General features: G+C 42.9%; 1 protein-coding gene across 1 annotated transcript; it reads right to left on the bottom strand.

Annotated features, from left to right (window-relative positions):
- Positions 1 to 22,900: 22,900 nt before the first annotated feature.
- On the bottom strand, positions 22,901 to 27,776 carry LOC148020058 (uncharacterized). The gene is made up of 10 exons (XM_087700891.1): positions 27,047 to 27,776; positions 26,244 to 26,312; positions 26,080 to 26,131; positions 25,698 to 25,798; positions 25,413 to 25,478; positions 24,843 to 24,938; positions 24,599 to 24,724; positions 24,085 to 24,228; positions 23,871 to 23,957; positions 22,901 to 23,652 (listed from the first exon to the last, which is right to left on the bottom strand). Exons 1-10 carry the CDS (start codon positions 27,242 to 27,244, stop codon positions 23,539 to 23,541), a joined length of 1,053 nt encoding a protein of 350 aa, XP_087557017.1. The 5' UTR covers positions 27,245 to 27,776; the 3' UTR covers positions 22,901 to 23,538.
- Positions 27,777 to 27,985: the final 209 nt, after the last annotated feature.

Here is a 27,985-nt window from a genome sequence, read left to right on the forward strand (position 1 = left end):
AGGAGGTGTCGCAACCAACTTCCTCGACAACTCCAGCACTTTCAAAGTGCCTAAAGCCTAGGACGGAGGAGTTAAACGCAAGGGAGTTGGTTGAAAAGCTAGACTCTCCGAAAAGAGCGGCAGTTGTGCCCTCACAACCGGGCAAGGCTATTCAGCAAACCACGGCTATGTCCCATAAGGACACACTAGAGAAGGGAAATGCTGAGGCCCGACCAAGCACATCAACAGTCGATATAGCCTAGGGTCCTGAGATGTTAGATGCACCTGCGTTGACCAAGAAAAAGAGGAGAAAGCAGCGAAAACAACAACAGTTGCAGGTGGTTGTGGACCCCAAGAACATTGAGACGAAGGGCACTGGAGAGATGATGAATAAAGCATCGAGTCCATCCACCAATGAACACATTAATGCCTCTCCTAATAGAGGTGAACCCTCAGACACATCCGTGTGCTGTGAAAAACCAAAGCAACAGTTGCCATCAACAGTTGCTTGCAACACTCTATCCACTGACAATAGAACTCACATTGATCAATCAAGAGTGGATACAACGCTATCACAGCAGGGTGACAAGGTCCTACCAGTCACACCTGAGAAGAACCATGATGAAATAACAGCAAAACCTCAGGAGAAACATGAGAACCCCAAGAGCATGAGAAATCCTAGCGTTGACCAATCTTGCTCATCTAGGCCTGAGCCCCCAGCCATGCTAAAGCCTAAGGAAACTCTTAGAACTTTGCATGAGATAGCAACCGAGCAAGCCCTCGTTGAACATAGAAGTGTCATAGAATGCTTAACTGAGTTGGATGCTAAGCTCAAAGTGGTCGCACGAGTCTACGTCCTTGTGGACATGGGCACAATCCCCAAGGAGCAGCTTGGAGATTACTTGACCTTTCCTCTATCATGGGAGGAACAAGAACATCTTAACGGGCACTACGACAGGCTCCTGCATGAACACATGCGACTCATCCCTGACGAGGAGGCTGACGAACTGCGCTTAACTGTCACGTTCAATGAAATGCTCTGCCGACTGAATCTCGTAGACATAGAGCAACTAAAGCGACTGTTAGCAGGCCAGAGTCAATTTTAGCAGCGTTGGTGCGAAAGCCGTGTTGTAATGGCCGAACTAGGGGCTCAGATCATGACGGTCTCAGAAGAGCGATTGGCCAAATGGCGGTCTCAAAGAGACCCAACCTATGTGGCACCAACTTTCCTTCGAGTGCTGACTGACATTCGAGGTACGGACTTAGTTGGGACTAGGCTACATGGCCCTTTGATTGATAAGGTTCTCACTGAGGAGGAGTTACATATTGCCAGTAGACTCGATCAAGGTTCCATACTACTCGACGTGGCAAAATATCTATCAGTATTAAGTCAGCTGCCACGAATACTAGATGCGTGTGCCACACTCCGGTATAACCCCGAGTTCTACACTTGGTTCTTATCCTCGTGAAGTGACATGGATTCATAAATATGTATATAAATAAACACTACTTTTTGTGCCACCATGTATAAACAATGTCAACACACACAAGCAATGATAGTCAAGCACAGGGAAAAGAGTGGGGTCAGATAAACTAAGCTCCTCAAGTCCTCCTCTCATCACACATTCAAAAACCGTGTGACCAGCCCCACCTCCAAGTGAAGGGCATGCAACCCACATTGCCGCCATAGGAAGCCTTGACCAACACTCTGATGGTGTAGACAGGGTGTAGTCCCTTTCTATACACCTTTCCCCCTTTCTGGTCTATCCTTCTGAGGAGAAGCCCTACCTAAATCCATGACTGCCAGCCGATGTAACTCGGCGTGAACCAAGATCTGCTAATGGCAGAAGGCTAAATATACATCATGGGGGCCATCCCTCTACAACAACACTGCATGCCCCACCCCTCCCCTTCTCATCCTATGCGCTTGATAACCTGCACTATAATCCCTTACATATGAATGGTCTTATCATGTGACAAATCTTAATCCTTGATTCGCATCTTACAGGCCCCCCACGAGGAAAACATGGAGAACCAAGGGCAACTAGCTTGCAAGGATGCTCTTCGTAGCCGACGGGAATATGCAGCACACGCCCCTCCGCCAGTGCGCTACGTGCCCACTCTTAAAAGGTACACCAAGAAACGCGGCCCCAAGCGACACTGCCCCGGACGAAGGCCGAAGAATCCGCGAGCTAGGGGAGTGGACGCTCAGGGAGGCACACAAAATGTGGCAACGCCAGTTGCACAGACCCCCAACGCACGCACGGGCACCAGGTGCTCACGACGTGACAAGGCAGCCAGGGATAGGGCAGAATTTAATGAATTGTTTAAAGACATTCTGGAAACGGTAGCGGCCCGGGACTACACCATTCATGTCCCAGCCGACATGTTCCCTGCCCAAACCCACAGGAGCCACGCACCAGCAGAGCCTCAGTTGCTCAACCACCCAGACTCGCCCCGTCTCGTACAAATAGAGTAGCCCCATGTTGTATAAAAGGCTTATCAGATGCTACCTGGCCATGACTTTTTGTCTTTAAATGGTTAAGTGTTGACATGTTTCCCAATTGTACAAACTTTTCATATCTGCGTTTAATATATTTCACGTCTTTAGCAAAAGAGAAAGCTAATCGAGCGCAAGTGATAAGTATCTAAGTCAACACCATGGAATTCAGATAAGTGATGTCTCCTTGCGTTGCACTGGTTTATTATAGTTGTGGCATATACCATGCATGTACTCTCATGAAGTGAGAAGTGGATGCAGGATGATATAGGTCTTTGTGCGAAAGTGTTCAATGCCCGATCACCGCAAGACCATCGACCCCACAAAGAGTCGCGACAAAGCCACGCTGCCGAAAGCAAAAATCACCCCTGCCGACCGCCCACATCGCATGGCCCAAAGCATATTTATGGGCTATGCTCTCTTTTTGGGTAAAGCTCTATAGTTGGCTCACGGCAGTCGTTACCTCACTTGTACCAACATCGCGTGTGTCGCAAGGAGGTTTGCAAAATCTCAAGTGTATCTCTTCATCTCAACAACAGTTCCTCTAGCATCAAGGCTGGTGACACAATCATCTCTGTAATATCCATTCTTCATAGCCTTTGGATCCCAACATTTCTCAATCCAAATGAAAGGCTAACAGCCTCAATGTATGGCATTGATTGTATTCAGTTTTTCCACAAAAAAAAAAAACAAAGGGGAGGAAGGAAGAAAGAAAGAAAGAAAGAAAGAAAGAGAGAGAGAGAGAGAGAAAGAAAGCAAGAAAGAAAGAAAGAAAAATGCACACACGATCACAGCACCGCACCTAGGGGTCCTCAAATTAGGTATGTCCAGTGAACTTGGTCAGTTGGCTCCGTCCCTAATCCCCTAGCCCTTTTGTACATCCCCCACAATTGTTCAGGGCACATCAAGGGTAGGACATACCTAGGGAGCTCGCCTCGCCTATGGTTAGACCTGTCACCCTGAATCACTTGCACAATTCTTTTGCACTCCATCTCAATGCCATTACAATCAACAATGGTAAGCAAGGCATGAAAGACAATGGAAAAGTACACCATACTTTTCAAGCACTACAAGTAGCCACTAGCTACCAAAAGCTAAGACATCCAGGAGCTCAATTATGCTACATTGCCTTGACAAGATCATAATGACGTCTCAAGCAATCTTCAAGTGTACTCCCCATCTTCATCGACAAATTTTTCCCATCAACTTAGCCCCTTGCTTCACTGACCCATTGCTATACAAGGAACCAGGCTGATAGTCTTCTAACTAAGTAATACCTAAATATGCATGTGTACTTACTTAATATTCACACTATAACCTATACACGATTTGGGTCCTCAAGTGCAGAACAATACTCCAGGCTTGCTTAGAGTTCGACCTGTCTCCCAAACTAATCAAAATATGTATTATGCACGATAAGAAGACTAGCACTACCCCTTAAGGAGAGACCACATGAGAGGTTTTCAAATTACAGGTGTTGAAGGCTCCAACGAAAGTGTCGTTCGCTCTTCATCAACACCCAACTCTGAATGCTTATCCCTTACCATCTGACAAGCCCGCAAAGAATCATCATGTGCAGAATCCCCAACAAACCAACACTTGTGCTGGCCATCAATGCAATCCCCAACACAGAATAGCCCTACCGCCAACTCCAACAACCTTCCACCAGCCACCTTGGCCACCAACACGCCCCCAGGACCTTCTTCCACACCACCACCACCACTCCTCCACGGAAACCATAGGCGTCCTTGTCACCCACGTCTTCGGTGCATGCTACAGCCTGCTACCTATGACGGTGAATGCCATGGGACTGGCACTCATCTAGGAGGGGGTAATGTTAACCCCAATACGAAGAAAGCAAAATGAAATAAAAAAGACGTAGGGCAAGGCGGAAAAAAGATAGCCCAATTGAAGAAAGAATAGGAGAAAAGGCCAAAAGCGCAAGGGCAACCTTAAAAGTCCAAGGCAAATGCAAAAGGGGAAAGGCGCATTTTAAAATAAAAAGGCGCACCCTGAAATCTTGTAAAAGAGCGCCGGGCTCTCACCCGTGCAATTTGTAAATGTAGACGGGCGGTGGAAAGGAAGCTAGGAAGATAGAAGGACAATGGGAAAAAGGGCCTAGGCTACAGCCGACCATGTAAAAAAGGGAAAAGGGGATGACCGCCCAAAAGGGATTTAGGGTTTTGTATATAAAGTTGAAAAGTGAATGAGAAGCTCATTCTTGTGTGTGGCCAAAAGTAGCTCTCCTCTTCTTCTTCTTATTCTTCTTCTTGCTTGCTTGAGCTTGTGCTTGAGAGAGGGAGTGTGAGAGTATGAGGGAGTGAGAGTGGGAGGGTGAGGGACTGTGGGGTGGAGAAGCTCTCCATCTTCTCCTCTCTTCTTCTCTTGTTTTGCTCGCGGCAATGGAGCTTGGAGCTTGGAGTGGGAGGATCGAGCTTGCTTGAAGCTTGCACTTGGATCGTGGAGCTACCGAAGTGTGCGGGAGAGGAGGTAACTCGAACGGCACGGAGGTAAGCTCACTACACCTGTAGATATGGATGGCGCGTCGGTTATGTGAGAGGTAGCCATTAGTGCTCGGCTTGGAACGCTTGAAACAATAAGCGGTCCGTGGGTCTTGGCGATTGAGCGAAAGCTCCCACAAAGTGATTGTATTTACATTGGCTTGTTGTAAGAGTCATTGACCATTCACTTATGCTAATATTTTATTACATGTTTTTTAATTGAAAGTCCACAAATATATATTGTTATTGTGCTTCACTTTTACATTTGTATTGAATATCTTGATATCTATTTTTGGTTGTGCAAGTCGCCACCCACCACAGATGGTCCAAAGAGTAGTATGAGGAGTTGATTAGTTCAGAGAAGAGGAGATGGAGGAGATTTTCACATGTATGTCTCTAGATTATATGGTGCACTTCAAGGATATAGCAAATATGGAGTTGTCTTGATCAATATCTGTGCCTTTTGCCTCGATATGCTTTGATGTGTTGATCTCCAACAAGTGAAGTTCACAGTCTAGGTTGGTTGCAAAAGAAGGTAGCTCAGGAATGCTTTGCTTGATTAGTGGAGGTGGTGGCTGTGGTGGATACTTTAGAGAGTCACAGACTTCCTCTCTTCACCGTATGGGGATTGGTTTTGGGGGGTGTTGTAGAGATACAAATGTTACAACCCCACAGTCGATTGATACTTCTCACTATCGTTCACAATTCTAGAGAGGGTGGCTCTAGTGCTTGATACAAAGAGACTAATGCAATGTTCCCCTCCCATTGATCAAGTGGACGCCCATCATATGCCAACACAACTATACCTATAGGCACTTTTACTTTTGCGAAACCATGGTTTGCTCAGCCATATGAGGGTGCCACTCCTATGTGTGCCACACTCCTATAGGTGCCACTTCGATAGGTGCACTAGATATACAAGGGTCTCCTAGTTATGCTTAGGAGTGTAGTTATAGATGGAAGAGGATGTATACTAGACATATCCCACCAACTTATGATGGGTACTTGGTGGAGTAGACCATTGGTGCCATATACATGAATGATGAGGGAAAGAGACAGATTGTGCGTATGCACGAGTTGTGCAAGTAGGTTTTTAGGCACAATGTATTAGATCATTAGAAAAATGTACTAGAGGTTAGCAAAGACTATGTAATAGCATCCTTGCATGAGAAGTCTCTAGTACTTTCTGTGATCAATCCTTTCTTCACAGGATAGATGATACAGTAGATGTGCACCTAGATGTCCCATAAATAGTGCATGGAAGGTAATAAAGAGTGGCATAGGGAAGCCTAAGTGGCTAGGTAAGGAGGACTCAAAGAGCATAATGTGGTGTCACATGGAATGAAACACCTAAATCAAGAATCCAAGTGTACATGTCATCATCAGAATTTGCAATTAGTGAATATGCACTAAAAGAAGAAGCGAAGAGTACATCATTGCCACTATCAGTCTCATGACGACTGACTACATTGACTTTCTCTATTTTCACATTGCTCTTCTTTGCATGTTGGTGGTCGTTTTTCTCATCTTTGCTATCATTAGTGCTTTTGCCCTTGCCCTTTTCTTTTCTCCACTTAAAGCAATCCTACTTGAAGTGTTCTTTGCGTGCTTTGTTTTCAAACTTGCCCTTTTGTTGGGATCTGCCTCTAGTATGCGATGCATTGGAAGACTTGCCGTTGAATAATTTTTCCTATTTAGCTCTTCCATGAGTAAAGAGCTCTCCACATCAAAATTTAATAGCATGGCATTGAAGCTACTCATTACTGTCCTAAAAGTGTTCCAACTTTCAAGCCAAGTGTATAGTAAAAATGTTGCATTTTTTACAATCCTGCAACAATATTTTGGGACTGCATTGATTTAAGTCACTGTACATTAACATGACCAATGCGTTTATGCCAGATATCAATATTTGCAACTACACCGGTTCCATATGCAAACATTGCTACACTCAATTCAGGCATGTCTGCATTCAATGTAAACATTCTGCCCTTCTTCTTTCCTTTTGCTATCAAGCGACCTTTATTTTTCATATCCTCAACAAAGCATCCATGGGAATTAAATCTGACTTGCAAGCCCTGCTCAACCATTTGACCAATAGAAACCAAGTTCTTGGTGATATTCGGGACATGAAATACATCCGACATGTATTTCTTTTTCCCATCCTGCATAGACAAAGAAATATTTCCAATCTGCACAATAGGATGTGCTTCATCAATGTTGAACCTTAAAGCAACCAACTGGAGGCCACTTCCTTTCCATAACAATGGTGATAGCAAAGCGGGAGCTAGCAAGGGCACGTTGGAGTCGAGGGGAGTGGCGGGCATAGGATCTAAGTAGAGGATTTTGTAAGTTCTCTATTGGTTATGTTGACTTTCTTATTTATCTGTCTTTTGTAATAATAAGCTAATTCTAACAATACTAATTTGTCATTTTTATTGTAACACTCCATTACAAATCGCAATCCTATAGGCTTGGAGATGCGATATATAGAAAAACATGGTCTAGTTGCACTTATTTGACAAGCTATATACGCACATAGATCTGGTATGTCATGTCCCTTTTAGTTAGTAAATTTTTAGTATTTATAATACATTGTGTGCTCTAAATTGATCTTTTCGATTGATTGTATATACCTTTCTTTATAACTCATTTTTCCTTCATTGTTTATGGCTCGCATTGAGTGACTTTTATAGACAGTTTTTCCTATTACTATACTACTCTATCACATGATATAGTACTATGGTTCTAATGTTATCATTGTACTTGTTTGTACATATTAGCCATTGTGGGAGCTCTTGCTCAACCGCCAAGACCCATGGACCGCTTATTGTTTCAAGAGTTCCAAGCCGAGCACTAATAATGGCTACCTCTCACATAGCCAACGCGCCATCCATCTCTATGGGTGTAGTGAGCTTACCTCCATGCCGATCGAGTTACCTCCTCTCTTGCGCACTCCGGTAGCTCCATGATCCAAGTGCAAGCTTCAAGCAAGCTCCATCCTCAAGCTCCATGCTCCAAGCTCCATACTCCAAGCTCCATTGCCGCAAGCAATAGAGGAGAAGAGAAGAAGAGAGAAGAAGATGGAGAGCTTCTCCTCACTGATCCCTCACCTCACAAACTCACTCCCTTATACTCTCACACTCCCTCTCTCAAGCACAAGCTCAAGTAAGCAAGCAAGAAGAAGAAGAAGAAGAAGAAGAAGAAGAAGAAGAAGAAGAGAGCCACTTTTGGCCACACACAAGAATGAGCTTCTTATTCACTTTTCAACTTTACATACAAAACCCTAGATCCCTTTTGGGCAGTCATCCCCTTATCCCCTTTTTTACATGGCCGGCCGTGCCTAGGCTCTTTTTCCCATTGTCCTCCTATCTTCCTAGCTTCCTCCCTATTGCTCATCAACCTTTACAATTTGCACGGGTGCGAGCCCAACACTCTTAAAATAAATCATGGTGCGTCTTGCGCTTTTTTACAACAATATAGACTCGCACTTTTTCTCATGTGCCTTTTTCCTTGATTTGGGACTTTCTGCACTTCTTGTGTTTCCAGATTCTTCTTGGTGCGCCTTCATCTTCTGTTTCACTTTTGCCTTGGCCGTGTCTTCTGCTTTAGATTTTCCAGCTTTTCCACCTTGTTCGTTTGAGGGTTAACACTACCCCCCTCCTAGATGAGTGCCAGTCCCATGGCACTCATCGTCGTGGGTAGCAGGCTTGGCATGCACTGAAGGCGTGGGCAGAAGGGACAACTATGGTTTGCCGTGGAGGATTTGTGGTGGTGGTGCGGATGAAGATCATTGGGGGCATGTGGTTGGTGATAGGGTTGGGAGTTGCACTCATGGGTTAGTACGAGTATTGGTTTTTGGGGATTCTACACATGACGATTCTTGGCGGGCTTGGAGGATGATAAAGGATGAGAAATCAGAGTTGAGTGTCGATGAAGAGCAAATGACACTTTCATTGGAGTCTTCAATACTTGAAACCCTCTCATATGTGGTCTCCCCCTCGGGATAGTGCTAGTCTTCTTTATCGTGCACAAGACGTAGTTCAATTAGTTTGGGAGATGGGTCAAACTCTAAGCAAGTTGAGAGTATTGTCTTGCACTTGAGGACCGAAATTGTGTATATATTTCGGTGTAGATATAATGTGAGTGTTCGTGCATACTTAGATATTACGTAGTTAGAAGACCGCGGCCTGGTTTCTTGAAACAACGTGTGGATGAAGCAAAGTTGTCCATGTTGAGAAGAAGTACACGTGAAGATGTATGAGACATCCCTTGCGTTGTGACAACACGATGTAGCATAATCGAACACATTGATACCGAAATTTTGGTAGCTGGTAGCTACTGGGTTTGCTTGACGAGTACGATTGCTCCTACTTAAAACCCTTTGCTACTAATTTGGCCTTGTATACCAGCTTGGGGTGTTGAGGGGTACTTTCCAACTTGTACACCCACTTGCAAGGCAAAGCTCACTTACCATTAGACAAGGAAACCAAATCCCACATACGATTCTTATGCAACAAGTCAATCTCAAACTGCATAGCCCTCTCCTAGGAGTGATTGTCACCCTTGCGCATAGCCTCATCATAGGTGAGAGGCTCTTCTACATTTGTAACTAAGGCATAAGTTATGGAGGGCTTATAACGGTCAGGAGGTCATCTATCTCTAGTAGAATGCCTCAATGTAGACTATGCTGCCTGTCCAACATCCTGTCTAACATCTTGTCTAACATCTTGGCCATGAGGATCATCTATTGGTGGTGCAGGCTATCTAGCTGGCTGTGAGGGAGCAGGGGACTCCTCTTGAAAGATAACCCTACATATCTCAACAACTGTCTCAGATTGCATATGCATTTTGTCCTCATGGAACACAACATCATGGCTGCAAATCACTTTTTTCACATATGGATCCCAAAGACGGTATCCCATCTCACTTACATCTCCATAGCCAAGGAAAATGCATTTTACACTTTTAGGATCCAACTTATTGGGTTTGTCCTTGGACACATGGCAAAAGGCCTCACATCCAAAGACATGCAAATGAACATATGAGGGAGAGGCTTTCCTATCCATAGCTTTTTTGCAACCTAGAAGTCAATACCACTGCAAGGTGACCTGTTAATGAGATGCACGACAGTAGAGACTACCTTAGCCCAAAAATGTTGCGGTAAGTCTGCTTGGCTAAGTATACTGCGAACCCTCTTTTGGATAGTCCTATTCAGACGCTTAGCCATACCATTTTGGGGAGGGATGTAAGGGGCGGTCAACTAACACTTAATACCCCACTCATCACAAAACTACTCAAAGGCATGGGAGACGTACACACCCCCATTATCAGTCCTTAGGCATTTTAGCTTATGCCTAGACTGGTTCTTTGCTAAGGCAAGCCAACATTGAAAGACTGCCAATACATCATATTTTTGCTTTATGAGATAAGTCCAAACCTTACGTGAATAATCATCAATAAATGTGACAAAGTACTTCACACCCCCTAATGACTGATAGGGCATGGGTCCACATACATTTGAATGCACAAGAGCCAAAGGCTCGCCCATGTGTGGAATACTAGACTTTTTATGCGAATTCCTAGTTTACCTGCCATATAAACAATGATCACATGACTCAAAATGCGAGTAGTCAAAAGATAGAAGATACTACAAAGCACTAAGAATTTTCATTCCCCTAAGTGACATATGCCCCAATACAAGCCAACCAGAGAGATATATGTGGGATAGAACCCATTAACAAAACATGGTCAATAATACAAATACAACCAAGGGGTAGAGGTTGCCAGACTTGGCACCTCTTGCAAGAACTAGCCTGCCATGAGTTATCTTCCATACAGAATCACCAAAGCATATATGATAACTTGCATCATCAAGCCCCAACAGACATAAGGCTTTTAGTCAAGTGGGTACATGAGGTACATTATGTAGAACAAAAGTGCTACTAAAGGGAAACTATAGAATGACATCACCAATGCCAACAATAGCAAGAGACCGATTATCACCTAAGCACAGAGTACTAGATACACTGCGATATGTATGAAATCACTCATGTAGGGGGTCACATAAAAAGACACACCAGAATCTAAGAGCCAATACTATGCATGCATAGACTAAGCCTCAGTTAGCTAAGAGGCATCACATGAAGAGGTTGCTAAGATGTAGTCACCATCGGACTCCTCAGGCTATATGACATTTATCTCCTCAATCTTTACACTAGAATTTGCAAGTATAATGCTGTGATCATTGGATTTCTCCTACACTTTTTCTTTCCCCTTTTCTTTGCGCTTGTTATGGCGCATCTTATGGCACTGTAGCCGTATGCATCCTGCTTTTCCACAATAATGGCATGTAAGATTAGATTTACATCCATGGGACTTGCTACATCCATGTGACTTAGATGGGGACTTCTGAGAGTCCTTTCCATGATGATCATTATCTTTCTTGCCACTTCTACCACCTCTAACAGATAAAGCATGTGAATTGTGGGAAGCATCATTGTTTTTTCCATTAATTTCTTTAGTTAAAAGAGCACTCTCTACATCTTTCAATTTCAGCCCATCGTATTTGTTGCTACAAATCGTAGTGCAAAATACATCCCAAGACTCAGGTAAAGTACCAAGCAGAAACAAAGGATGTAGATTATCTTGAAATTCAATACCCTGTTGAAGCATATTCTTCATGATAGAATGAAACTGGCTAAAGTGAGCAGACAATGGGGTCCCCTCCTTTATGCGGAGATCCATCGATTGTTTGAGCCAATACATCTGCGAAGCAAGGCTCTGCTTTGTGTAGACTTCCTGAATCTTTTTCCATAGATTTCATGCACTCTGATCTTGATCTTCAATAAAATCATTGTGGACCTCTTCAAAGAGTGATGAAATTATAGTGGACTTGCATAGTGCATCCAAATCAACCTAGTCATCATCATCCATGTTCTTAGGTTTAATACATTTGTTTCTTAGTGGCTCAATCTGCAATTTTTGCACCAAATCCTGCCATATTTGAGACTTTCAGTAGCCATAGTTGGTACCATCCAACTTGGCAATGTTAAACAAAGCTGTATCTTTGAGATAACTAGCCATAATGAGTCAAACATGAAAGGAAAGTGGAACCCAGGAGGAAAAAGCTTGGCGGTGAGAGCTTTGGCAGATGGAGAGTAAGAGCCAAGTGAGAGAGAGACTCAAAAGTGGGAACTCCAACAACCACAATGTGTGGTCGGGCCTTCCTTTATTCAAACTGTCACTAAAAGAATAAAGAAAAAGTGACTGTGATGAGCGCTCGCCACCTGCAGTGTGTAGTGGCGGGTATTGTCAGTGTAGTAATACATGGGCGGCTAGGCGGAGGCGCTTTTAACCCCAACAACCTCCCACTTAAAGGGGAATCTGCCCCAGTGAGAGAGAAAAAAGAAAAGATAGTACAACATGTACACATGTACAACAGGACGATGAAAAAGACATCATCTCATCCAATGCCCATCAATCTCCCGAGGAATGTAAAACGCTCGATAGTGAGGCATCCAATGCCCATCAATCTCCTGAGGAAGGTAAAACGCTCGGTAGTGAGGCTTTTCTGAGCAAGTTTGTAGGATTCTGCTCAGTCAGAATCTTGACAAGGTCAACAGACCTGTCCTGAACAGCCTTGTGAATGAAGTGATACCTCACCTCAATATGTTTCATCTTCGCATGGAAGACCGGATTCTTGGCCAACTGAATGGCACTCATAGAATCCGAATGCAGTGTAGGCATAGCATTTGTGATACCAAGGTCTGTAATCAAACGACCTAACCAGATAGCCTCCTTGCAAGTCTCTGTAGCTGCAATATACTCGGCCTCTGTAGTAGAAAGAGCCGTACACTTCTGTGCCCTGGACATCCAAGAGATAGCCCCTCTAGCATAAGTGAACACATAGCCAGAAGTGGACTTCCTACTATCTGCGTGTCCTGCATAATCAGAATCAGTGTATCCCATGACTCCTGTATCTTGGCTGCCATAGCAAAGACACATATCTGCTGCACCCTTGAGGTACCTTGAGATATCTTTCATGGCATCCCAATATTTCTTGCCAGGTATAGCCATATAACGTGCCACAACTCCAACTGCAAAGGCAATAACTGGACGGGTGGCTATCATGGCATATATAAGACTGCCCACGGCTGATGCATAGGGAATCTTGGCCATCTCGGCCCTTTGCTCATCTGTCTGTGGACAATTGGCCTGTGAAACCTTCACATGAGAAGGTAATGGAAAACCAATAGGCTTAACATCCTACATGTGGAAGTGCTCAAGGACTTTATGAATGTACTCCCTCGGTGACAGATAGAGTAGTCCCTGAGATCGATCGTGCGTAATGCACATACCAAGTATATGAGAGGCCTGTCCCAGATATTTCATCTCAAAGCCCTTCATGAGCTGAGCCTTAGGAGCATCTAGCTCCTCATGAGTTGTCCCTGCTAAAAGCATATCATCCACATAAAGTACCAAAATCAGTAAAGAACCATCATGAGCTTTCTTCGTGTACAAGCACGGATCCATAGCATTGTAGCTGTAGCCTTGTGACTGCATGAATGTATCAAACTTATGGTACCATTCCCTAGGTGCCTACTTCAAGCCATATAGACTCTTCTTTAGCTTGCACACTAGGTGTTCCCTGCCAGGGTCTGCAAAGCCTTTAGGCTGCTCCATGTAAATCTCATCATGCAAGTCCCCATGTAGAAAAGCCGTCTTGACATCCATCTAGTACAAGTCCAAGTCAAGCTATGCAACCAAGGCCAAGACTAAGCGTAGGGTGGTCATCTTGACCACATGAGAAAAGACTTCATCAAAGTCAACACCATGCTCCTGCTTAAAACCCTTAGCAACCAATCGATCCTTGTATGCCGGCTTGGGGTCTCCAAGGGTACTTTTGAGCTTATACACCCACTTGCATGGCAAAGCCTTCTTACCCTGAGGCAAGGAAACCAAATCCCAAGTCTGATTCTTATGCAATGAGTCAAGCTCAGACTACATAGCCCTCTCCCAAGAGTGAAAATCACCCTTGCGCATAGCCTCATCATAAGTGAGAGGCTCTCCTGCATCTATACCAGTACATAATCCATAGAGGGCGCAAAATGGTCAGGAGGTCCTCTATCTCTAGTAGAATGCCTCAATCCAGGCTATGCTGCCTGACCGACATCCTGTCTAACATCAGCATTTCTAACATTTGGGCCATGAGCTCAGGTGATGCTGCACGCTGTCTAGCTGGCCATGGAGCGAGCTGAACGGGAGCAGGTGGCTCCTCCTGAAAGATAACTCTACGTATCTCAACCAATTTCTCAGGCTGCATATGCATTTTGTCCTCATGAAAGATGACATTATGGCTGCGGATCACTTTCCGCATCAACAGATCCCATAGATGGTAACCCATCTCTCCTACATCTCCATAGCCAATGAAAATGCATTTGACACTTTTAGGATCCAACTTATTGCATTTTTCCTTGGGCACATGGCACAATGCCTCACATCCAAAGATACGCAAATGATCATAAGAGGGGGGCTTGCTTGCCCATACCTCCTTTGCAACCTGAAAGTCAATGCCATTGCTAGGCGACTTGTTAATGAGATGTACTGCAGTAGTAACTTCCTCAGTCCAAAAGTGCTGCAGTAAGCCAGCCTGGCTAAGCATGCTACGGACCCTTTCCTGAATGGTCCTATTCATGCGTTCAGCCATACCATTTTGGGGTGGGGTGTAAGGGGCGGTCAACTGACACTTAATACCCCGCTCATCACAAAACTGCTCAAAAGCACATGATACATACTCACCCCCATTATATGACCTTAGGCATTTGAGCCTTTTCCCAGACCGGTTCTCTGCCAATGCAAGCCAACGCTGAAATGTGTCTAAGACATCGGATTTTCTTTTTATGGGATAGACTCAAACCTTATGTGAGTAATCATCTATGAAAGTAACAAAGTACTTTGCTCCACTAAGTGATTGATAGGGCATGGGTCCACATACATCTGAGTGCACAAGAGCCAAGGGCTCACCCATGCATTTCTTACCAAACTTTTTATGTGTATTTCTAATCTACCTACCATACAAACAATGATCACAAGAATCAAAATGCGAAGAGTCAAAAGGTGGAAGATACTGCAAAGCATAGAGCATTTTCATTCCTTTAAGAGACATGTGTCCCAAACGAGCATGCCAAAGGGATACATGAGGAATAGAACCCACAGACAAAACATGATCCAATGTAGCTCTTGATACAAGTAAGGGATAGAGGCTGCCAAACTTGGCACCTCTTGCAAGTACAAGCCTGCCACGAGTAATCTTCCATGTAGAGTCTCCAAAAGACATAAAATACCCTACATCATCAAGCTGTCCAGCTGACATAAGGCTGCGAGTCAACCAAGCACATGGCATACATCATGCAAAACAAAAGAGCTGCCAGAAGAAAACTGCAGCCTAACATCTCCAATGCCCACAATGTCAAGAGAACTGTCATCACCAAGATGCATAGAACCAGACATGGTACGATAGGTATGAAACCAATCTCTACAGGGTGTCACATGAAAGGATGCACCCAAATCCAAGAGCCAGCATTGTGCATACATGGAATGTATCTCAGAAGTCTGTAAGGCATTGCATGAAGAAGTTGCAAGTGTGTAATCATGATCTGAATCAGTGGCCTGCATGACATTAACCTCTTCTACCTTCACACTGGACTTTGCAGGTACAATACTACGCTCATAAGACTTTTCCTGCACTTTTTCTTTTCCCTTTTCCTTGCGCTTATCATCGAGTATTTTATGGCACTGTGGCCTAATATGTCCTGCTTTCCCACAATAATGACATGTAAGATCAGACTTCTGTCCACGGGACTTACTATGACCACGTGATTTGGATATGGACTTTTGAGAGTCCCTGCCCTTATGATCATTATCGTGCTTGCCATTTCTGCCACCTCTAACGGTCAATGCATGTGAAGAGCGGGAAGCATCATTGTTTCTCTTGTTGATTTCCTTAGTCAATAAAGCACTCTCAACATCTTTGGTTTTCTGTCCATTAAGCTTGTTCGTGCGTATGACAGTACAGAATACATCCCATGATTCAAGCAAGGTGCCAAAGAGAAACAATGGATGCAAGTTGTCTTTGAACTCAATACCCTGTGACAACAGACTCTTCATGATAGCATGAAATTGACTGAAATGAGATGAAAGGGAGGTCCCCTCCATGCGAAGGTCCATTAATTGCTTCAACCAATACATCTGTGACGCAGGACTCTGTTGTGCATAGAGCTCCTGAATCTTCTCCCATAAATCCCATGCACTCTGATTCTCATCTTCAACAACATTATGATGGACCTCTTTTGAGAGTGACAAAATAATGGTAGACTTGTATAGCTCATCAACTTCCATCCAAACTCATCATCCATATCCTTAGGTTTAACACCCTTGAAACGCAAGGGTTTAATCTGCAATTTATGCACCAAAACCTACCATATTTGGGACTTCCAATACCCATAGTTGGTACCATCCAACTTGGCAATGTTAAAGAGAGATGTGTCTTTCAGATGACTAGCTATATTGTCCCAAATCAATGCAAAAAAGTAAAATTGCAGGTTGTTGTAATTTGCAGAAAATGCATTAAAACCACTGCTAAAACTGGCTAAAAGAGTGGATTTCACCAAGAGAAGCACCTGTCCACAAAATATGACCAAGATAACATCAAATAGAAAGCATTACCCTCATAGAAGTGCTCAAAATCTGCAAATTTCAACTTGCTATAATAAATGACAACAGTATGTAAAACTGTCCCAAAATGAAGCAATCACTAATACATATGTCACTGCAATTGCTAGGTAGCAAGATACATCCAACATTGAGTTTCCAGGGGAAAGAATGTACCAAGAACTGTCAAACCAATAACCTGTCAGGTAAGAGACATCTCGTAGGTCTAGAAGTCATGTATGTAATGGCTCTCAGGGTAAGAGAAGACCAGTCCAAAGCATGCCAAGTGAAGCCAAATGCTAGTGAAGAACGACCAAGTCGGAGCTTAATCTAAGCTCAAAAGCATTCCGGAACCAAGAAGAAGCATTTGAAAACCTTGAGATACATCGGTGTGATCATTCAAACCTCCAGGGAGCACCCTGTATGCATGAACCAATGCATACACCAAGCAAATAAGCTTCAGCCCATTGTATGCTACAAATTAGTCCCAAAGCATAGACATAACATCCCAAAACATCCGGGCATCACCGAGCATCAATAGACATCAAATAGGCAATGCCAAGAAGTGTTAAACAGTAAATGTCAAGTGCTACCCTGTTTTGACAGTCCTGGGACCGTGTATACATCAAAGAGCTGAAGGGATATGCACTCGAATCGAGCACCGAGAGCCAAGATCCAATGCCAAGGAGTCCAAAGATGATCGGGAAGGTTACAAACAATGCCGAGAAGCTGGGGAAGGAGTTGGAAATGCCAGGAGGGGATCAACCTAGGCCCCTAAAAATGCACCGCATTTTGCGCTGGTTGCTCTTGGGGGCTGGGAGATCTTCTACAGCCCTCGGGGGCACTTGGCAATGTCGAGGGGGCTCCGATGTAGCCCGGGAAGAAGCCATTGAAGCTCCGAAAGCTCAGGGAGGAGGCGCGAGATCAAAACATACCTGCAAATGAAGGTGCCATGGCTGCCATTGAAGCTCGGGTTGAAGCTCTTCAAATCCGAGCTGAAGAGAATGCCGGGCAAGCTCCAATGCCTTTGCTCCGATACTAGTTGAAAGGGAAGTGGAACCAAGGAGGAAGAAGCTTGGCGGTGAGAGCTATGGCGGATAGAGAGCAAGAGCCAAGAGAGAGAGAGACTCAGAAGTGGGAACTCCAACAACCACAATGTGTGGCGGGGCCTTCCTTTATTCAAACTATTACTAAAAGAATAAAGAATAAGTGACTGTGATGAGCGCTCGCCATCTGTAGTGTGCAGTGACGGGTACTGTCAGTGTAGTAATACATGGGCGGCTAGGCAGAGGTGCCTTTACCCCCAACAAAATAGAGGCAGACTATGCATAAAATAGCCTATTATAATTAATAGTAAACAGGCCAAAACCACTACCAAAACAAGTTGAAATTAATAAGAGAAACTAGTAAGATGACCAACTGTCCACAAAATAGTACCAAAAGTGTATCAAAATGACATGATTAGGCTCAGTAAATATATCATAGTCCACATAAAACAACTTGCTATAATAAATTACAGTAGTGAGAAAAAGAGAGTAAACAATGAGCTAATAGTGATCTAAAGTCAAGTATGACTGCCAAGTTAGGTCCTGCATGAAGCGGGCATATAATAAACATTGTAGCAGCCAAGAACCATGAGCCAAACACCCAAATGTGTCAGAGCAATTGATGTCAATAGAAGGATACAAGTCCTGGATTAAATAACTGAGAGAGTAAGCCAATCTAGGTGTATGCCTAATTGATACGACTTGACAAAGGTCAGTGTATGCTCAAAGAGAAGATGGATCAAATCAGCCCAAAAGCATCCAATGCAAACAAGTATCTATCAAGAGCATAGACATGTAAGAGATCCCAGTCCTATCTACTCAAGAAGCTCAATTGCACAAACCACAAGCTCTGCAATATCCAAAGATAGCATGAAGCTCCTACTAGCAGAAAGATCGATGTCAATCAAGCAACCAAGCTCAAAGATAGCATGTGAATACATAAGGCATCATGGAGCTAAGACTATATATCAATGGAGTATCCAGAGCAAGGGATCGGTCAAGCATCACCTATAACAACTAGTACATCATGTAACTGTTAATGTCAAATCTCTCACAACTCAAATAAGTATGTAAGAGCTCCAAAGTATGCAAATGAAAGCCCAATTGAAGCTCCAAGTGGCAATCAAACACATACAATAGAAGAAGCATGTATTTATGACATATGTATCAAAGCAAGCATCGAAGGGTCAAGCATAGACCATAGGCATAATGACTTTCACAAAGCATGCCACTATAGACCAATGTCAATCAAATGCTAACCAAGACGGAGCTCGATCGAAGCTCAAAAGGCATTTTGAAGCAATATAAGACACATGCCAACTTCTGTATACATCCATATAGTCATATGAATCACTCGAGAAGCACTTGTGACCAATAGGTAAAGCATACACTGACCAAATAGGCTTCAGCACTGGTTATTACAACAATAAATTCAATGTCAAAACTTAGTAAATCAGTCCTCAAATAAAGCTCAAAGCCAACTCAAATCATGGGCATATGATATACCAATGTACTAGCATCAATGGTACACGTTAGTAGTGCATATAGAACACTCGAATCATGGCCAGGAGCAATAGGCATATAAAATCCCTGTTAAAAGAGGTTCAGCCCTGTTGTATACAACAATGAATACACTATCAAACCAAGCTATTTCACTACCAAAATCAGCTCCAAATTCAATCCATAACATGTACATAGCATTCCCATACATGTAGACATCACCCTAGCATAATTGGGCATCATAAGACCAACAAAGCTGACCATAGAAGCATCAAATAGAGTGATGCCCTGTATTTCTAGCTAGTAAACCTTAGCCAAAATAGAGTAAATAAAATGGTTAAATCAGTCCAAAATCAACTCCAAGCAATGACATAGCATCCCTGAATATATAAGCATCAACCAAGTATAGTCGGGCATCATCCAACAAATGGCAATGAGTGTATGCATCAAAGATAAACACTGTCGTGTTTTATGACAGCTTGTGGACTATTATAATAGTCCCAAACTAAAGCTTAGCACTCAAATCGAATGCTAAGAGTGGAAGGATTAATGCCAAGTATAAAAAACAAGTGTATAAGTACTTGTATAGTTGCCCAATGAAGAAGATATGCTATAGGAGATGAAAAACATGAGTTGCTGCTAAAAAAAGGACCTGTTTCACACAATGTGATGCTGCACCAGTAGGATGAGGGCTATGGGGGGCTGCTCCAACTTGCTCGAGAAGGCTCAAAGAGTGTCCAAGAATAATGCAACTGATAGGAAGCTCGAACTGTGTGGCTATGGTTGCCAATAAAGAAATGATTGTTACAGGTATTCGAATGGAAGCTAAGAGTGTGCCATACCAAGCTGCTCGAGCTCACAAAGAAGAAGGCTTTGATACAAGTTGAAGGGAGGTGAGTCCCCCCCGGAATTGGAAGCACAAGAGCGGGAGCAAGAGCTATGGTGGAAGAAGCAAGAGCAAGAGAGAGACACACACAATGTGGGGACTCCACACAATGTGGGGAGCAAGAGCTATGGTGGAAGGAGCAAGAGCAAGAGAGAGACACACACAATGTGGGGACTCCAACAGTGACAAATGTGTGACTGGCCTTCCCTGTATTCAAATATCACTAAAAGAATAAAGAATGAAATAACAGTGATGGGTATTGTCGGTGTAGTAATACACAGGCGGCTAGGCAGAGGCGCCTTTACCCCCAAGAGGCTTGTGATGGTAGCCTCATGATTTTGGTACTTTATGTGGATGGTATGTTGATTGCTAGGAGTGCTCATGATGAGTTGGATATCTTGAAAAGTTAACTCAATAAGAGATTTGAGATGAAGGATATGGGATAAGCCTCACATATTCTTGGAATGCACATCATGTGTGATTGCTCTAAGAGACTTTTGTACTTATCGTAGAAGGAGTACATTAAGAAGGTCCTTGAGCAGTATCATAGATAGGATATTAAGTCTATTGATTGTCTTTTATCTTCTCATGTGAAGGTCAGTCATGTTGATTATCCGTAGTCTAATGAGTAGAAGGTTGAGATAGACAAGATCCCTTACACAACAATAGTGGGTAGTTTGATGTATGCCATGATAGCCACTCATCCAAACATAGCATTTACAATGGGAGTTGTTGCATGCTATATGGCTACACCTAATAGATGGAATTGGGATGCCGTGAAGGGTATTATGAGGTACCTTAAGGGCATTGTAGATATGTGCAATGTTATGGTGGCTAAGATACAAGAATCATGGGGTACACTAACTCTAATTATGAAATATATGCAGGTAATAGGAAGTCCATCTTTGGCTATGTCTTCACCTTTGCTGGAGGTGTTGTTTCTTCGGTGTCCAAGGCGTAGGAACGCACAGACCTATCCACTACAAAGGTAGAGTATATTGTAGCCACCGAGGCTCACAAGGAGGCTCTCTGGTTAGGCCGTGTGGTTGTAGACCTTGGTATGGCTGATGTTGTCTCTATATTGCAATTGGATTCTATGAGTGCTATTTAGTTATAGGAGATGAAAATGACCTTTTAGGTAATGATACAGGATTATATAAGATTGTATGAGGTAAGGGTCAAAATGAGAAGGAAAAGAACATGTAATCTATGTGAATGCCTTGGTGAGTAAGGAAATCTGGTTTTGTGAAATAAGTGGATAATGGTTGGGATAATAATTGGATGATGAGAAGTATGGATAGGTTGCTAGGGTTTTGCACATGGGGAGATAAATACTTCCAAGGGATATGCCATTTGACGACTGTGGACAAAAAGGTGGCTGGTGAGAAACACGACTTGATATAACCTTCTCGCTGGAAGTCGCATGTCGTCTTCAGTACTGAGGGAGCTGAAAGTCTCGCGATTATCAGCAACTGCCACAGAAGAGAAGGTCGGAGATGTTAAGGGAGTCGACGGCAGCAAGAGTTCGAGCAGTAAGGTGGCTACTGACTGATATGATCACAGACTGCTCAATATGACGTCCGAGGGAATGACTATCAATGGAGAAGGGAACGTGCGGTGAGGCTGAAGCACTGTCTGTCTGTAGCAGTAGGTAAAGTGAGAATCAGTGTACTCAGAGGATTGCTCCCTACTTGGAATTGCGGGCTTGTTGCCAGTTGGGGAGAATGATAGAATGAAGGTGGCTCGGAACAACGTCTTTGGAGTGCTGAAGCTGGAGTACTGGCCGTTCGAGTCAGCAGACTTGGTGTGGCCGAAGAAGATGTTGTTGGTGGACGCAACTTACATGTACTGTGAGGAGGAGCATATGGCAACCTGTTAATACCATAGCGCGCCGACTTGGTTCGTTAGCTTGTAATCACATGTATACTCTAAATTGTTATGCCTCTCCAAAGAAGGAAAATGTTTCCATCTATCTTTTCATTTGGCACATGCACTTTCCAAACTCCATGTGGGTGCAGAGCTACCTATGAGCAGCTCTAAGGTATCTTGGCTTCACGTCTAGTCGTCTTGCACTTGGATTCAACTCAACAATGCCAGAGCGCTTGGGTTCTTTAAGGGAACTTTGAGGCTTCCTTGTTGGTAATGCCTTCAGCACACAACATATCAATTGACACTGTCTAAGCAATTCAGGCCCAACTCCAATAAATAACAATTATCCCATGCTATTTAGGACCAATAAAAGGGTGAACAAAAAGGCTGACAAAGCATGGTATAATTTACATAAATCAGCATAATAGTGGAAGGCAACAACCTTTCGTGGTTTGTTTGCACTTCCTAGAACCCTTCAGACTAAGTTTCTGTATGGAGAACTATGGTAGATTGCTTTCTGATTGAGGATGCACTCCAACCAACAGAGAATAGTAGATGGGGCATGCTTCTTTTGCACTACATGTCAAGAGTCTGTTCGATATAAAGTTTATTGGATGTCCGGTAGCAGATCATATTTGGTCCTTTGTTTCTGCTATCTGGGGGTAACACGGCTAGTGACAACATTACCCCATGGATTTGGATCTTTGGATGGGCCTATGCTGCTCGACATCCATCACGTTTCATGCTGGGGAATGCAGCACAGTTGAACTTCACAAATTTTAAGGGTAGCTATGCCGTGAAGGGTCACAATATAACACTTGCAATGTACGCTACTGTAGCGAGTGCTTCGTATGTAAGTACCATTAATTTACCCAACTTGGAGCATGTGCATCCTTGGATCGGGATTTGGGGCCCTTTCTTCACTTCCTAAATTTCGGTTTAGAGTCCTTGGTCTTTATGATTAGGGGCACGCTTCATCGTAACATGTCCATTTAAATTGATGATATTGGGTCAAGTGATGTTTGAGAGAGAGAGAGAGAGAGAGAGAGCCAACTTGCTTAAATATTGTTCTTTTCTTTTAAATAATTAGAAAAGTTCACTTGAATAGAAGAAATTTGATTATCTCAATTTCTTTGACCCATACTATCTCCAAATAAGAATAGGTTGAGTTGGGAATGTTGATGTGAGGCTGATTCTCTCCTACATCATGATGATTAGAGTTGATATGAAAATTGTTGTGGCTTAGTTCTTGACTTGGGGTAGAACTTTTTGTAATGGTTTCTCAAGAAGTTGCTATGGGCAAAGACCACACACACACACACACACACACATCATTACTAGAGAGAGAGAGAGAGAGAGAGAGAGAGAGAGCTTGGTGCAAACTGGACACACGTTTTCTTCATTTTGCTTCTGAAAAAGGGAATCCCTTTCTCCTAGATGCTATCAATCTACAAAAGAAGCATTGAAGGGCCATAGCAGAATGATCATCAGCACGTGTGTGCACAGCATGATTCAAATCAAGGTGGTAAACATTTCCAGGCTTCAATGTCAGCACTCATATTCACCCGGCCCGGGAATATCATCATGGTATTCTTTGAAGCGAGGTGCAGTTCCAAATTTTGGAACTCCGAATGATGTTTTCCTTGAGTCAATCTGTTGGCCCTGCCATGTCAGACCAAATTGAGCAGACGAGTAGCAATTGGGCATTGATTATTCCAAGAAACACTAGAAAGTATTGAAGTAGGTAAGCTAGTTATTACAGTTATGATCAAGTGAAAGGAAACTGTATAGGTTAGCAAAGGGATAACTTAGTGCTTGATGAATTAAATACCAAAAGAAAAATTGCATGTGGATTTTTGTGAAACCAAAAGGACATGTACCAAAGATGTAAATGCCTTTGAAGTGGATCCTGGTCCTGGTGACTCCTCCCCATAGTGGGCTTTGTCATGCTCTGTTGATATGAAGATCTGCCAAGATCATTAACAGCAAAGTTATACCGCATGCCTCCTTATTAATACATAAGGCACAGCCTCAAGATTTGCTATTTTTTTATCTGGATAAACTCATCCACAGGGGCAAGGAGCAGAAGCAGGCCTTTGCTCTGTCCTCGCGATCAGAGTGTGAAAATGTGAAGGATGGGCAATTGTTTTTCTTTGATTCAGGCTGTTTTCCAACAGAGCCAATAGTTTTGTACTGTCCTGCTCCAGGGGACATGTTTCTTTGGCTCATAACACCATACTGTATAATACAAAGAAAGAAGCTTAGTAAGCATTTTTTCTGTCAATCCGAATAATCAAATAAGTGTGAAAGCATGTAGTGCCATTTTTCGATTTCTAAATACCATGCTCTTGATGTTCCCACTTCAGTATACAATCATCTTGGAAGAAGGAAAAGAGATCAAGTAAACCAAAAAAGTTGCAAGATTATCTGAATCCAGTGATACTCAGTACTTCACAAGTTGCTGTAGATCTACAAAAATGTAATGCATACTACCAGCCAAGCTTACACCACATCAATTGAGCTATAGAATACATGCTGAAGAAACAGTACTGAGATATCCACATTCTTCAAAATTACTGTGATACACATAGAGGATGTGGACTCATACCCTGAATCTTTTCTCACCACCAAAACTGATACTAGGTGCTGACTTGTTTGGTGCAGCCAATTGAACTCCTAATGAAGATCTACTGTCACACACACACGGTCCTGGTGACTGTGTTCCATACTTGTTCTGTTAATTATTAGAACAATGACAAAAGTAAGTCTTGGGGTTTATAAAACCTCTCTTGTCAAAAACTATTTTCTGAAAAAGAAAACATGCAGGTTGGCAGTATATGGTGCTAAGTTACTTTGTCAAACTCTGAACTCAAATATATCCTGTTCTGTTGATCCCTTGTTGATCTACTAAAATCTGCAAACCATGGTGATTGTTGGTATGATAGAACCTGGCATATCAAGACCAGGTTAGAACATGAGCACAGTACAGGCTATGTTTCTGTGTTATCTGATAGTTTGAACTAAAAAAGCAAGAAATGAGATTTCAAAAGTCCCTGGGACTTTGACATCACATACAGTGATGATTACTGATAGGCCTCGATTTTTTAGATTTGAAAGTAGTTTGAAGAAAATACAAGATTAGGATTGGTGTCAGCAGGCTCTTGTCTGAGAAGTATGGAGTTGTCACAAGTAAATGTACCCAAAAAATCATGAGTTCACATGTCTTGATGTAATCCACCCCAATACCACACACAAAAATGAGACCATACGTACACCTTGTAAAAACATTGTGCTACTTAATTTTGTTTGATGACTATCACAATGTTGATATCACTAGTCAGGGATTACTAGTAATTAGGGTCACAATATCACAAAACAAATAGATCATGAAGTGATCAAGGTACAAACAGGAACAACTTGACCTGTGGACCAAAGCTGGATGGAAAATTATATGTTCCAGGACCTGGAGTGCCTTCTCCATACCTATGCTGAAACACATTACATACAATGACTCAACATGACCTGCGTTTTATCAAGATAATCTTATGTACACTGGGGATATTATTTGAATAAATTGTCAGTTACAAAGTATTTGACATATATCGTCATTAGGTCTCCCCTGACAAAGCAAAGCTTAAGACATGTTTTTTGATTGTGCTGGACTTGTAGTGTTTGAAACAAATTCAAGGGCATGCTTACCAACGTACCCTTGCAAATCTATTGGCCAGCCCAAAGCTGATTGCTGGAGCTGACTCATTTTTGGAAATGAATTGCTTTCCCAAGGTTGACTTCTGGTCATAGACAGGGCCTATGCAATATGAGAAAATCAAGGTCAAGATCATACACACATAGTAAAAACATTAAAAAGTCCTTTACGATGGATAAATTCAAGACACATCAGCTCATCTTTACAGAATCTTTGAACCACTCATGAGTTGCACGCATTCTTAAAATGGGAAGTTGGAAAGAAATCCGAAGAGACCCTTTGATGCATCAACGTATTTTTGTGCTCTGTATAACATTCCCAGTTTTCACAAATACTGCCTGGTTCAACCAAAAGAATTTCCAAATCTCCAGGTATTTACTCACCAGGTCCATCTATTCCCAGTCGACACTTCGAGAGCTCAGCATTAAAATACAACTGCAGAAACACAATCTTAGATGACACAGTTTGTGAATGGACAGCATATATGATCAACTGGCTGGTAGATTCAAACACCACACATATAATTTTGGACGCAAATCTTATTTACTTTGCCCAGTTTTACTCGATCAGAGCTGCCGAATTGCACTGCTGGCTCAGTAGCTCGGTGAGATAAAGGCTGAGGAAAGCAAAAGATTGTATATTAAGATCTCTCTCTCTCTCTCTCTCTCTCTCTCTCTCAACTTGACGTCTACTTGATGTACAACAATCTAAAATTGTTATATCCTTTCTTCAAATTGTGATTCACACTTTGAAAGAGAGAGGAGAAAATTCTCTCACAATAGTGTCCAGTCACCGCAACACCACTTTGACCCCAAAAGGTCAGGACCCTTTGTGCTATAATACAGAGAGAAGAGCTCTTCGCATTGCTTAATGCAAGAGTTAACCTATACCTGTCTATTCAAATTAATTGTCCCACTGAAAGTGGTACTTCATGTATTCTTATGATGGTCCCTTGCTGGTTGTAGTGCAAATACTTGCAAAATACACGTGTGACGCCCATGCAAGGTCTTTGCATCCCAACCAAATCAATAAAGGTGATCTGAAGTTATGGTGTAATAATAGCTACTTTCCCTTTTCCCACGACTCTAGAAGTTCTTAGACCTATACATGTCTGTTATTCAGGTGAGGAGCAAGTGCTACCATCTAGCGTGCAGGTGCTTCTCAGGCTACATTGGAAGAAGACACTGAAGAATTCTTTCAGCTGGCTGGCCTACCCAAATGTGACTCATTCTTCACACCATTGTGAGGAGCAGATGCAGCAGGGCTATTATGATGGAAGGTACATGATCACAAGCTTAGGCCAGAAAATGATTACCATGGAAAGCAAAATGAGAAGAGACTGATTAATACCTGGGGGCCAAACATGGACTTGACTTGCTTGGTTTTCGGTGACCGTGGGATGCGAAGGCATAGCGAGGGACGCCTTCTCTCAGATGATGCAATGCTCGGGGTCTGTCTTGTGGCCACACTCGAGTAGTAATCGAACCCGTCTGAATAGCCATCATAGCTTGTCTCTGGTGATGCAATCCGGGTCTCCTTGAAGCCCATCTTTGTGTTTTTGTTTCTGTATCACATCAAAGACATGTCATCTGCCAAACTTCTACACTGCTCAGAGGAAGTACATGTGATCTGCCCACTTCCAATTATTGATTCTTTGTTGAGGTGTGATAAATCCAATCAATCCGACCCCAATCTTGATCTGAAATTTGTACAAGTCGTTACAGATATTCAAGGTTCCATGAATCCAATCAGTCCGAGCGCAATCTTAATCTGAAATTTGTACAAATCTTCACTTATTTTTGAAGTTCCGATTGTTGGGAGCAGTGTACAGGCTGTCCGAAACAGAATTATGCACAATCCTGAAACAGAGAATGTTTCATGCATTCAATTCTGGTTGTGGAGTGCTTGAGATTTTTAAGGAAGTGCTTCTGCAGGAAGGCTGTTTTCAATCCATTGTTCCTGCATTAGCAGAAGTAGTCTGTTGTCAAGCACTGACGACTCGATGGGAGTCCTCTGTCATAATAGAGATGGGGAGGCGAGGTGGTTTTCTGGTTTTTGGTGCGTGCATGGGCCACTCAGAACAAAGCCCTTCGCATCTCTCAGCGACTAAGAATTTCGCCTTAAAAATCTATCTCGCTTATTAAAAAAAAAAACCCAAGAATTTCACAAATCTTAAAATTTCCTTTTAGTCGCACATTTCATATATTTTTGAAAGTGTCCTCTTTCATGATTTTTCTTTCTCGACCCTATTTGTAGGGCTGCCCAAGGGTTGTTTCACCATGGACAAGC

This window comes from Lygodium microphyllum, chromosome 19 (assembly GCF_053477565.2).
Source record: "Lygodium microphyllum isolate KBCC chromosome 19, Lygodium_microphyllum_v1.1.10, whole genome shotgun sequence".
Taxonomy (NCBI): domain Eukaryota; kingdom Viridiplantae; phylum Streptophyta; class Polypodiopsida; order Schizaeales; family Lygodiaceae; genus Lygodium; species Lygodium microphyllum.

Bases quoted from the DNA above. Each gene is read 5' to 3' on its own strand.
- LOC148020058 (XM_087700891.1), bottom strand. From the start codon at position 27,244: ATGGGCTTCAAGGAGACCCGGATTGCATCACCAGAGACAAGCTATGAT. The intron at 26,132-26,243 runs GTAAATAAGATT...GTGTTTCTGCAG, and splicing joins ATCGAGTAAAACTGGGCAAA to TTGTATTTTAATGCTGAGCT. The intron at 24,725-24,842 runs GTAACTTAGCAC...AATAATTAACAG, and splicing joins TGAGTTCAGAGTTTGACAAA to AACAAGTATGGAACACAGTC.